Raw genomic sequence first — 11,807 nt, 5'->3', positions numbered from 1 at the left:
CCTGCATACCCCTCCCGCTATGAGGACAGTTTCTCAGGAACAAGTTTATTGCAGGGAACACACTAACCTCTTTCATAATAGCCAAAGGCATAAAAACTACAAAAATATCTGGCTCTCAAGTGTGGGCAGCTTGGTGTGGGACCTGGTCTGAGTCGTGACTTGGGCTGCCCTTCAGGCCAGCAGCCTGGGAGCCTTCCAGCCACTCCCCAGAGAGGTCCGTGGAGCTGAGGGGGTGAGGAAGTGCCTCGGCTGCTTCCACAGCATGAAGGCCAAGGCTGAGGTGGAGCTGAACTGGAGTGGTTCCAGAGAAGGCTTCATCGAGGCCCTTCAAGGCTGGTGGCAAAGCCAGGGTAGGGAGAGGCCTGGATGTGGCCGCCCTGGCTCGACTGGCTCCTGGACCAAGGCCCTAACCCGCCAGTTTCTTTCTTCAAAACCCCTGCTGGCTCTTCCATGGCCAGGTGGGCGGAGCAGAGCTCTCCTGAGGCTCCCAGTGCACACAGACCTCCACCCAACCATGGTGATCCAGAGGACCTGCCGGCTGCATGGCTGGGGTGATGCTGGGAGAGCCGGGGAGGGAGGAGGATGGTAGGCAGGAACTTGCCTCAACACAGATGGGCAGGTGGGCTGGCCTTCCCTGCCCTCAGGACTGGGCACCATTGGCACCCAACAGGGCCGTCTTGCGGAAGACCTGCAGGGTTGGGTTGTGCAGCAGCGTGTAGGCCAGACCCCAGCGAGCCCTGCAGCGGCTGGCCCTGGGCCTTGCTCCCTTGGCCATGGAGTCCTTTGTCTGTAACAGCTGCATCCCTGAGAGAGACGGACTTTCTGTGAGTCACTCAACAAACACCCAGCCAAGCCTCCCTGGCCCTCAGACCTGAGCAGAGAGCCTGAAAATCCCAGGCGTAGTGCAGGTGGTGAGGCTTAGGATGTCCCCTGCAGGCAGCACATGGAAGTGGGGTGTGAGGTCTGTGGATGGACTGAAAGCTGGGTGGGACAAGGGTCTGGAGCTGGCTTAGTGTCCCCTCCCTATACATACTTCTGGGCAGAAACAAAGGAAGAGGTCATACTCCCTGCCCCAAGGGAGAAGTGGGAGCAATGAGGGAGCCCCTTAGCAAGACAGCTGTTTCATTCTCTCTTTGTGTACACATATGGTGTGTGTATGTGTGTGTCCATATCATGGAAAAAATTACCCTGAGATCAGACCAGGAGGGGTGACCAAAGGCAGCCAAAGAAGAGAGGAAGTGAGAATTTTCCTGGCGCTCACTCTGTGTGCTGGGGAGGGGCACGCATCCTGCCTGGGAGAAGCTTGGTAGGCTCTATTCCCCCATTCCCAGTGGGAGGGCGCACCTTCGTCTTCCTCCCCTGGTCTGAGGCTGTCCTTGGGGGCCACCATGGTCCTGGGTAGGAGGCTCCGCGCTTGCAGGAGCAGGAAGCAGAAGGCTGTCATGGCTGGATGTGACTGGCTGACCTCAATCTTCAAGAAGTTTCGGTACGTGTAGTAGCCTAGGGTGGGGTGGCGGATGGCAATGCTGGGGGAGTAGGGGCCGGACTAGAGGCATCCAGACACCCCCTAACACACACACAGGGAGTGCGCGTGCACACCCTGCATCCAAGCATGTAGACACATCAGGCACGTGGCACATCTGCTGCATGGGCACATGTGGACCTGCTAGAACACCCCACATCCACTGCACATGCTGCAGGGCCACACAAGGCACAGTGCAGGCACACACAGGTGGCATCTGCAGCTACAGACATCGGTGTGAACTGATCAGCTGGCACAGGCCTGGGGCAGGAAAGATGGCTTCCTCACTGCTTGGGTAGTCTGAGCAACCCTCCAGCCCTGCCCAGTGACCTTACCGGGGTCGAGAGTGGCGGCTCTCGGTGGCAGCAGGCTGAGGTCCATCTGGCCAAGGTGGATGGCATTGTAGAGGGCAGAGAGGAGCACTCGCCAGGTGGCCACCATGGCACCCACCAGCACATTGAGGGGAAAGAGAAGAAAGGTGGCTGCATAGAGCACTCGCCTAGGGTGGGAGAAGAAAGCTGAGGCAGGCCGTCCCCCAGAGCCCCCTCCCCAGGGTCAGTGTCAGACCTGGATGCCCAGAACTGCTGTGTATTTACTGAGCACCTACCATTTACTGCTGTGTCTCCTGTGCACCCCACCCTGGGCAAGGCCTTTTCTCTTTCAACCCACCACCCTGGGAGACGGGAAACTGAGGCCCAGAGAGATTGGGTGACTTAGCCAAGGCTGTCAGCTATTCACTGGCAGAGCTAGCCTTTAATTCTGGGTCCATCTAAGTCTTTCTATGACCCTGATACCTCCCACCTCCCTTTTCTGGGTCTCCTGTCTGCTAATTCCAAATTCCCCCGGGAACCAAGTTTCTCCCACAGCCTTGTCATCTGACAGGGAACTCCCTTGCTACAAAGTGGAGAGGGGCATAGTTTTGAGGAAACAGAGGATCCAGGGGAGAGCAGTACCAATTCCCAAAGCAAGAAAGGTTCCCGGGGGTACTTCCAGCCCCATGCCGGGTATGTAGAGAGGTACTTTGGAGTGGGCTGAGCCACTGTTCCTTTTCTGCATGGGTAAGGCAAGCTCTTTCTACTATCTTCTGGGCTTCTTGATAGAGAGAGGGGATAGATGGCAGTGGAGGGAGGACACAAAAAGAGAGAGACGCTGAAGAAAAGGCTGAGGGCCTGAGGGAGCCACAAGCCCAGGTGCCACCTCACCGGTTGGTCAGCTGTGGGTGTCCATCATGAGTCTCCAGGAAGACCCAGTGGGCTGCCATGTTCTGCAGGGTCACAGCCAGGGCCAAAGTCAGCCAGAAGGGCCTGCCAGTGGGGTGGGGAGGTGGTCACTGTTAGCGGACCTCTAAGGAGGCCCCGAGCCCTCCATGTGTTGCTTCACTCACCACGAGGACTCCAGGGAACGGAAGAGCAGGAGGTTCCTGCCATGGAGCACAGGCATGAGCACCAGGAAGGCCAGGGCCGTGGTTCCCAGGAAGAAGATGATTTGCTGCACCAGGAGCCCTGCCAGGGGCGGGAGTGGCAGGGGGACAGATAACAGGTTCTATGAAAGCTGCCCCCCCGCCACCCCCAGAACCAAGGGCTTTGGAATTGGGCAGCCCTGGTTTTAGATCTCTGCTCTGCCTCTGCCCAGCTATGCTGCCTTGAACAAGTCACTTTACCTCACTGAGCCTCAGTTTCTTCCTCTGTAAAATGGGGATAATAGTCCCTACCTCAGAGGCTGTTGTAAGGATCCGATGAGGTAATGTCTGTGGAAACTCTTAAAATCACCAAGTACTTTGCAAATGTTATTTCCCTCCAGTTTCTCCTGAGTTTGAGTTACTGGGGAATAAGACTACATTTTAAACTGATGTTTGCATTCCTTCAAGCCAGAGCCTGTCATACGGTAGGTGCCCAAGGACTGTCTATTGAAATAATTTGGCCAACTGATTAGAGAATGATGCCTATAAAAAGGCCTGGAGGCATAGGGGCTACCAAGAAGAGATGCTATGACTTTTGTCCTCGTAATTCCTCCACTCCTTTACCATCCTTCTCCTCCCTCAAGGAGGTGAGAATGGAAGGAAATGGAGAGAGAGATACAAGGCCCTTGGATGTGCAACCCTGGCCACAGCCCCTCACCATTCAGAGTGCTTTTCTCACCGCAGGACCCAAGGGGAGAGTCAGAAACTTGGGGCTGGTAGGGGTCCTGGAAGGTTATCTGGTCCAACTCTCTCAGGGCAGGACCCCCTTTGCAGACCCCAACAATATCCATGGAACTCCGCTTGCATACCCTCAGTGACAAGGGTCTCATCACCTTTGTAGGTAGCCAACTGTGGCACAGCCCTTTCTTAAGCTGGAGTGCAGTGGCACGATCTCGGCTCACTGCAACCTCCACCTCCTGGGTTCAAGTGATTCTCCTGCCTCATCCCCTCAAGTAGCTGGAACTACAGGTGTGCATCACCACACCCGCTAATTTTCGTGGTTTTAGTAGAGACGGGGTCTCACCATGTTGGCCAGGCTGGTCTCCATCTCCTGCCCTTGTGATCCTCCTGCCTCGCCCTCCCAAAGTGCTGGGATTACAGGTGTGAGCCACTGCACCCAGTCAGGAACGTATCATTTTGAATTTGACACCTCCAGACCTGGGTCCACCCCCCATGAGAACATCTGATGGCACCCAGAGTTCACCTCCATGTGGAGGGTACCCACTCAATTTCCTGAGGGCTCCTGTACCCCCATCCTGAGTAAGCTTCTTAAGGGCAGGGAAGGCAGGGGGGTCCCTCCTCTTGCTGTCGCCCCAGAGCATTCCCAGACAAACCCTGAGGGCAGTACTTGCTGAGCACTCTTCTCTTCAACTGGGGCCAGTGTCTGAGGTGAGGCCCAGGCCAAGGCTGGGTGTGGCGGGCAAGGGAGGCTCACCAAGGCAGATAAAGGCTGTCTGGTAGGCACTGAAGCTCATCCAACAGAATATGGCTTGGCGGGAGGGGTGGGGACTCCGATGCAAGGGACTCAAGTCCAGGGCAGCTCCTCGGTACAGAGCTCGAAGGTTGGTCCTGGGGTGGGAGCCAGGGAGGCAGAGACCTCAGGAAGCAACACTCTCCTCCTAAATCCTCTTCTGGGCCAGCAACTGTCCAAACTCCCAACAGAATTTCAACCCACAGCCATCAGCAGGGAGTCCCAGAACTGTGGGAGCCAGGAGGAGGCCACTAACCCAAGATATCTGGAAGAGGTGATACCTGGGCAGTCTTAAAGAGTGAACGAGAAAGACAAAACCAGGCAGAAGGCTCAACCCGAGCCAAGTCAGAAAAGTGAGAAACAACAGTGAGAATGGGAGTGACACACAGCACACCACCTGGTAAAGAGGCAAGGCAAGCACAGGCTGGGGAGCCTTGAATGCCAGGAGAAGGAGGGGTGACTTGTGGAGAAAGACCCCTGGGAGGAGCTCTGAGGCCTGGCAAGTGTACAGGACACATGGGCCAGTTCTCTGACATGGGTAAGTGCTCGGGCTGCCCCTTCCACCTGCCTTGGGCCTTCAGTGCTCCTCACCACTCACCACCGCAGGGCAAGTGAGGCAGCATGGCGAGACCCGCACCACCTCTCCAGAGCACTATGCCCCCAGGCCACCCCTCACCTATGCTCTCACATGGCAGGGCCACCCCAGCCTCTGCTCTCATCCACACAGTCCTCACCTCCTATCTCTTCCATTCCCGGGCAGTACAGCTTCCCCAGGCCGCCTTCCCTCTCATCCAGCCCATCCGGGGGCCCCTACTCAGGGGGCAAGCTCCACCAGCTGCCCTGAGTTGGTGGTGCCCTATGTCCCTCATACTCACAGACATTTCCCCAACCAGACAGGAAGTCCCAAGTGCAGGACCCGGCCCCACCTTCTCCCTCCACTGCAGCACAGCCACACTCAGGTGGGCTCCCTGACAGCCTAGGCTGGCAGAGCCCTTCCCTACCTCCAGCCCCAGGGCCTCCCTGCAGACCCACAGGACTCCCACTCCTTCCCCACCTCTGCACTGGGTGAGCCGGAGCCTGCCACTCACCTGTGTGTCACCAGTGAGCGCATCAGGACCAGGAAGGTGAATAAGCAGGATAAGACCAAGGCCGAGATGTAGCACACTGGTGGGCAGAGAGGGAACAAAGTGAGAGGTCAGGGCCTGGAGTCTCCTGGGGGCCTCGGAACCCCTGCCAGAGTGGTGCCTTGTGGGGAGTTCCCCCTGCCCCACAATGAACTCTGCGTGGAGGCCTCTTGGCCCTATCCCCAGTTCTCAGATCCAGTAAGCCAATGACTTCAGCCACCCCATTCTTCCCAGTGATATATAGTAGCCAAGAGATGAAACCAGCTGTGAGTCTGCAGACCTGGTCCTCACCCTGCTGTTGCTGCTTCCATTGCTGTGGGACCTCCATCCAACCTGGCATCTGCCTCCAGCTTCACTGTTTCTTGGCCATGTGGCCTTCAGGAGGGCACTCCATCTCCCCCAGGTCCCCATTTGCTCGTGAATATACTGCTGGGCACACTGTTATGCTGCACAGCTCCCAGGATAATGTGAGCCATAAGGCCCCATCCATGTCTGCACTAGCGGTCTTTGTTCAGCGCATAGAGGGTGTGAGTCTACATCGGTGTGGCCTGAGTCCATCAGAATAAGGGAGGCGGACGCTGTCACCCAGCTCCCTCACCCCTTCCCTGGCCATGCACACAATGAGTGCGTGCATGATGGTGTGCCATGAATGAGCCTGGATGTTTAAGAATATCAGGGGTGCGGGCTGCGACTCTCCCACCTTACATCCACATCCAGCCTTGCTCTGAACTGTCACGGCAACCCCATGAGGTTAGACAGAAGAACTGTTCCACTGGGCTGAAGAGGAAGCTGAGGCTCAGACAGAGGGCTTCGCCCAGCCAGCCATGCCGCTAGAAATGATAGAGTGAGGTGTGCAAGCAGATCCAGAATGAGCCTGAGATGCCTGCACCCTGATCTCATCAATCAGCCCAGGGAAGTGTTCCTGGTGCCCATGTCACCACCAGAATCTCAAGCACAGGGAAAGCAAACACAGAAAAGGTGAGTGCTAATTCCACAGAGCCACAGGGATTAGAGCGGTGGGTCTCCGCACTGACATCGCCTTTAGGATCACCTGGAGCTGCTAAAACTCGCCCATGGCCCAGCCTGCACCCAAACCAGTCAAATCAGAATTTCTGTGGGTGGGACCCAGCCTTAGCCTGTGAAAGCAACACTGGTGATTCAGTGTGCAGTCAGGGCTGACAGCCACTGCTCTGGAGACTTTTCAAAGGCAGAGCCTTCATGATTTCTTTCCATCAGCAATGAATTGAAATCAATCAACCAGCCAATATTCATTGGGTGCCTGCTACAGTGGCGCTCAAACTTTGCTTGCATGAGAATCACTGGAACTGTAATCCTGGCACTTTGGAAGGCTGAGGCAATGGATCATCTGAGGTCAGGAGTTCGAGACCAGCCTGACCAATATGGTACTAAAAATACAGAAATTAGCCGGGCCTGGTGGCGGGCACCTGTAATCCCAGCTACTCGTGAGGCTGAGATGGGAGAATCACTTGAACCCAGGAGGCGGAGGTTGCAGTGAGCTGAGATCGTGCCACTGCACTCCAGCCTGGGAGACAGAGTGAGACTCCATTTCAAAAAAAAAAAAAAAAAAAAATTAGCTGGGACTGGTGGTATGTGCCTGTAATCCCAGCTACTCAGGAGGCTGAGACATGAGAATTGCTTGAACCCAGGAGGTGGAGGTTGCAGTGAGCCAAGATTGCGCCACTGTACTCCAGCCTGGGCGACAGAGCACGACTCCATCTCAAAAAAACAAAAACAAAAACAAAAACAAAAAACACACACACACACAAACAAATCACTGGGAGGGCTGTTCAATCATAGAGGCTGGGCCCCACTCTGAGAGTTTCCGATTCAGTAGGTCTGGCACAGGGTTTGAGCATCGGGAATGTTAAAATCACCGGGTGCTTCCCAGATTCAGCCAGGACTAAAAATGATGCTACAGACACCTAGGCCCTTCTGCCGGTCCCTAGCTCCCTCCTCCAGGGCCCTGGCGAGGACACTTTTCTCAGAAGCAAGGTTGGGAGAAAGCACTGCGAATGCATAGCTCCAGCCTCTGTGGTCCCCCTTCTGGAGCCAGCTGGGCTGCAGCAAGGGCACATTCTGGACCGTTTGCTGCCAGGAGGTGAACAGCCTGCCTGCTGAGCCTGGCCTGGTGAGTGTACAGGCTAACACAGCGGTGAAAGTTAGCAGCCCCCTTGGCCACAGGCCTGGCCTTTGATCTCCATCCATCTACCTCCTACCTCTCTCTCCCTCCATTGGTTCCCAACTTGGGCGCCCCCAAACCCCAGCACTCACACAATCTTCCTGCTCTTTGCCACCTCTGGGATCCTGTGCCTGCCTTCTTCTGGGCCCTGCTTTGGGGGATAGATCTGTCTTCCTTCATGTGATTGAGGGCCTCAAGGGCAAGTGTTCCTTTTTCACTCCAGCACTCATTTTGCAGGTGGGGAAATTGAGGTCAGGAGAGGTAAAGCACTTTGCCCAAGGTCACTTAGCTTGTAAGTGATGGAACAGAGATTATAATCTGGTTTGCCTGACTCAGCCTCAGCTCTCTGTGAGTGATGCCAGGCTTATGGTCCAAGCGCTGGGTGGCAGTCCTAAAGAAGCTCTGAGCGCAGAAGACATTAGCTCCCTAGCCAAAGGGCAGACCAAGGGACACTGGAGCCCAGGTTGTGGGGTGGCTTTGGGGCCTGATGGCGGGCGCCTATAATCCCAGCTACTTGGGAGGCTGAGATGGGAGAATTGTTTGAACCCATATCTCTAATCCTCTTGGGCTGCAGTATTCCTCATCTGCAAATTTAGAGTAAATGCTGCTCTGTTTGGCCCAAGAAGATCCAAAGTGGGAGCCTTTGAGCTTGGAAACTGCAATATGCAATTAAAAATATAAGGCGTGATGAGTGGAAGCAGAATCCTTTGCCCTGGACGTGTCTCTTCTTGCCTTCGATCCTCAATGCCCTGCTCTGTGAGCTGGGATCAATGATGCTGACCTACAGGGTCACTGTGAGCAAGGGTCTGAGGTTGGTTGTGGACTGACCTGGACCATGTCTGCACCTGCCTATGACTCAGGTTGCAACCAGCTCGAAAAATCTCCCAGAAGTCATTTTCAGCTCACCCAGAACTTGTCACCTGTCCAGTTTGTGGGCCTTAGCAGCAGTTCCAGGGCAGCCTCTAGTATGGGAACTGAGGTGCTCAGGGAGATGGTGGAGGTGGTCAGGGAAGGAAGCGGTCACTCCGTGCACCTCTGCCCACTCCCCTGCCCCCCCAAGACCAGCACGCCCAGGTCTGTGGGATAAGGATGATGTTAATGGTCGGGTACAGCTGCGGAGCAGCCACACCTCCACCTGCAATGCTGGCAGCCCATGCTCTGACCATCACGTTACTCCTCAGAAGCCGGGGGCCTGTCCGTCCCAGCCTGGGGCCCCCAAGTCAGCAGAAGGTGCATGCCTCCTGAGTCCTGAGCACGGGGCTTTGTCCCAAGGTGATGGAGAGAGCCCCCACCTAGTCTTCAGGAGCCCTGCGTTCTCTTGGCTGCACTCTGCCCTGCTGGATGGCCTCAGGCAAATCCCTCCCCATGTGTCAAGTGGGGACACTTCTCAGTCCCCTCCACAGGGCTGTTGGGAGGGCCCAGGAGGCAGAGTAAGTAGGTGGCTACAAGAGGCATCAGACCACAGAAGCGAAGGCCGGGATGGTTCCCTGCTTCAGGAGCTCATTGTCAGAGGAGGGAAGGAGAAAGGAGATGGCCCCAAAAGACAGGGAGTTGGGAAGAGAAAGCCTGCGCCCTGCCCAACACGAGCCCCCTGCCATGAGGATTCACTCAGAAATCCTCACCGTCCCCCATCACTGTCTCCTCCCTCCTTCCCCACCTCATCTCACCCAGCCCATGGCCTTCCTCATCTCCATTCCTGGAGAGTTGGTCAGAGACACTGGGGGTGGTGGGGGAAGGTGCCACAGAAGCAGGCAAGGGGCAGGAGCTGCTGAGATGTCCCTTCAGGTTTCATGGAAGCTCAGAACTGGAAGCGCCAACTGCCTCAATTTGGAGATGAGGCAGTTGAGACCCAGAGAGGGAAAGGAATGTGCCCACGGGCCCCCAGTGTGTCCATGGCTGACTAGGGCATAGACCTTGGGTCTCCCCATTTTCATTCCCCACTGCAGCCCTCAGGGGCTCCCCGGAGGCCTCACCTTCCAGAGCCCACAGATGGTGCTTCACCAGCTCCACCACCTCCTGCTTGTCCTCTGAGAGCACGATCCCAAAGCCGGCCAGCATATAGGAGACATCCGTGGTGACCCCCGCCCTCACCTTCTGGATGGTGGGTACCACGCCCACCAGCAGCAGCAGGGCCACCTGGAAGAGTCCCACAGTGAGGGCCCCATCCCAGGAAAGGGTTTTCTGTACTAACAGGGGAGACTTTGGGGAAGAAACTGGCAGCACACAGGCTCCAGCCACATGCCCATTGCCCATCAGTGTTCTTATCTGCTCCTTAGAGCAGGGTCCTCATGCCTCTAAATGAGGACATTACAGACAGGTGCAATTATAGCCTAATAGGCCAAAGGCATGCCTTCAAGCACCATAACTACATACAGTCGGCCCTGCATATCTGTGGGTTCCACATCCATGACCAACCAATTCAATCAAGCACAGATCAAAAATATTTGGGGAAAAACCCTCAATAAAAAATAATAATGCAATACAAATAACACAAATAAAAAATAATACAGTAGGACAACTTTTTGGGTTTTTTTGTTTGTTTTGTTTTTTTTGAGACAGAGTCTTGCTCTGTCGCCAGGCTGGAATGCAGTGGTGCAATCTCGGCTCACTGCAACCTCCACCTCCCGGGTTCAAGCGATTCTCCTGCCTCAGCCCCCCGAGTAGCTGGGACTACAGGCCCACGCCACCACATCCAGCTAATTTTTGTATTTTTAGTAGAGACAGGGTTTCACCACGTTGGCCAGGATGGTCTCAATCTCTTGACCTTGTGATCCGCCCGCCTCAGCCTCCCAAAGTGCTGGGATTACAGGTGTGAGCCACTGCGCCCAGCCGTGGGACAACTATTTACATAGCACTTATGTTCGGTATTGTAAGTAATCTAGAGATAACGAGGTATACTGGAGAATGTGTGTAGGCTACATGCAAATACTACACCATCGTATATCAGAAATTTGAGCCTTTGGATTTTGGAATGGAGGGGTGTCCTGGAACCAATCCACCTCAGATACTGAGGGATGACTGTGTCTGCACCTCTATTTACCCATCATCTATCTATCTAAACTTTGGAATGTAAAATTTCCAGTTTTTCTATGTTGTGAAAGTAAATGAGTGCAGGAATTAAAGCTGGACAGACTTGGATTCAAACTTAGGCTACGCTGAGATATCAGCTGTGTAGAAACTTGGCCAAGTCAAATTCACCTCTCCGAGCTTCCATTCTCCCCATCTGTAAAGTGGGGAATAATTGTAACTATCTCCTAGGATCTGAATTGTTGTTGTTTGTTTTTTCTTTTTTTCTTTTTTTTTTTTTTTGGAGGTGGTGAGGCAGAGTTTATCAAACATGTTATCTCGCTAAATCTTCCCAATTACTCAAAGAGGAAAATTACTCTATTTCCTCCTTTTTACAGATGAGCTAACAGGTTCAGAGAGGTTAAATAACTTGCCCAAGGCCACACAGGAGGTAAATAGTGGAGCTAGGATTTAAATTTGTGTTTATGTGGCTTCCAAAATTAATGCTCCGAGTCACTTTGTGAGTTCAAGAGTGAACACCCCCACCCTTCTGGGTAGGCCAGAATTCCCAAGATGGCCTGCAGCACCTGGTCGGGGTTCTGGATGGGGCACCTAGAGAGCTGGGTTGGGCCGGAGCTACTCCAGGCTTGGGGGTTGAGGGCAGGGCTCCACAGGCAGATGGCAGTACAGGGTGCAGGACATACCTGATAAATGGCCGTCCCTGTCAGTGTGGCTGAAAGCACCAGCTTCAGCGGAAGACGGAATCCTGTAGTCCTCAAAGGAAGGAGTGTGGTGAACAGCACCACTCAGGCCCGGGAGCCCTCTTCCCTCCCAAGGGGCCCAGTAAAAGGGCCACAGGACTCTGAATGACCAAGGCCAGGCCAGGGTCTTCCCCCTGTCCCAAGCTGGTAGTTGTCCCTGTTGATGACAAGGATTCCAGGGAGCAGGAGCCAGTCCTCCACTGAAGCCATTCTGTGCAAGGGAGGGTAACACCCCCTGTCACGCTCGGCCTCAGCTCCCAACCC

At 54.9% G+C, this 11,807-nt stretch overlaps 1 protein-coding gene across 2 annotated transcripts in view; it reads right to left on the bottom strand.

The window, feature by feature from the left end:
- Positions 1 to 29: 29 nt before the first annotated feature.
- The window catches only part of LOC105490946 (signaling receptor and transporter of retinol STRA6), a 33,031-nt gene continuing 21,253 nt past the window's right edge, over positions 30 to 11,807 (bottom strand). For both annotated transcript variants that reach the window (XM_011756958.3, XM_011756956.3), the window contains exons 10-18: positions 11,487 to 11,548; positions 9,750 to 9,912; positions 5,541 to 5,616; positions 4,417 to 4,550; positions 2,907 to 3,024; positions 2,725 to 2,826; positions 1,858 to 2,021; positions 1,345 to 1,500; positions 30 to 804 (exon numbers count right to left, since the gene is read on the bottom strand). In XM_011756958.3, coding sequence (XP_011755260.2) covers positions 641 to 804; positions 1,345 to 1,500; positions 1,858 to 2,021; positions 2,725 to 2,826; positions 2,907 to 3,024; positions 4,417 to 4,550; positions 5,541 to 5,616; positions 9,750 to 9,912; positions 11,487 to 11,548 — 1,139 coding nt within the window. In that variant the 3' untranslated portion in view covers positions 30 to 640. The remainder of the gene's footprint in view (positions 805 to 1,344; positions 1,501 to 1,857; positions 2,022 to 2,724; positions 2,827 to 2,906; positions 3,025 to 4,416; positions 4,551 to 5,540; positions 5,617 to 9,749; positions 9,913 to 11,486; positions 11,549 to 11,807) is intronic.

This window comes from Macaca nemestrina, chromosome 7 (genome assembly GCF_043159975.1).
Source record: "Macaca nemestrina isolate mMacNem1 chromosome 7, mMacNem.hap1, whole genome shotgun sequence".
In the NCBI taxonomy this organism is placed as follows: domain Eukaryota; kingdom Metazoa; phylum Chordata; class Mammalia; order Primates; family Cercopithecidae; genus Macaca; species Macaca nemestrina.
Note: the sequence above shows the minus strand (reverse complement) of the source record. Positions and strands in the feature narration are given on the sequence as shown.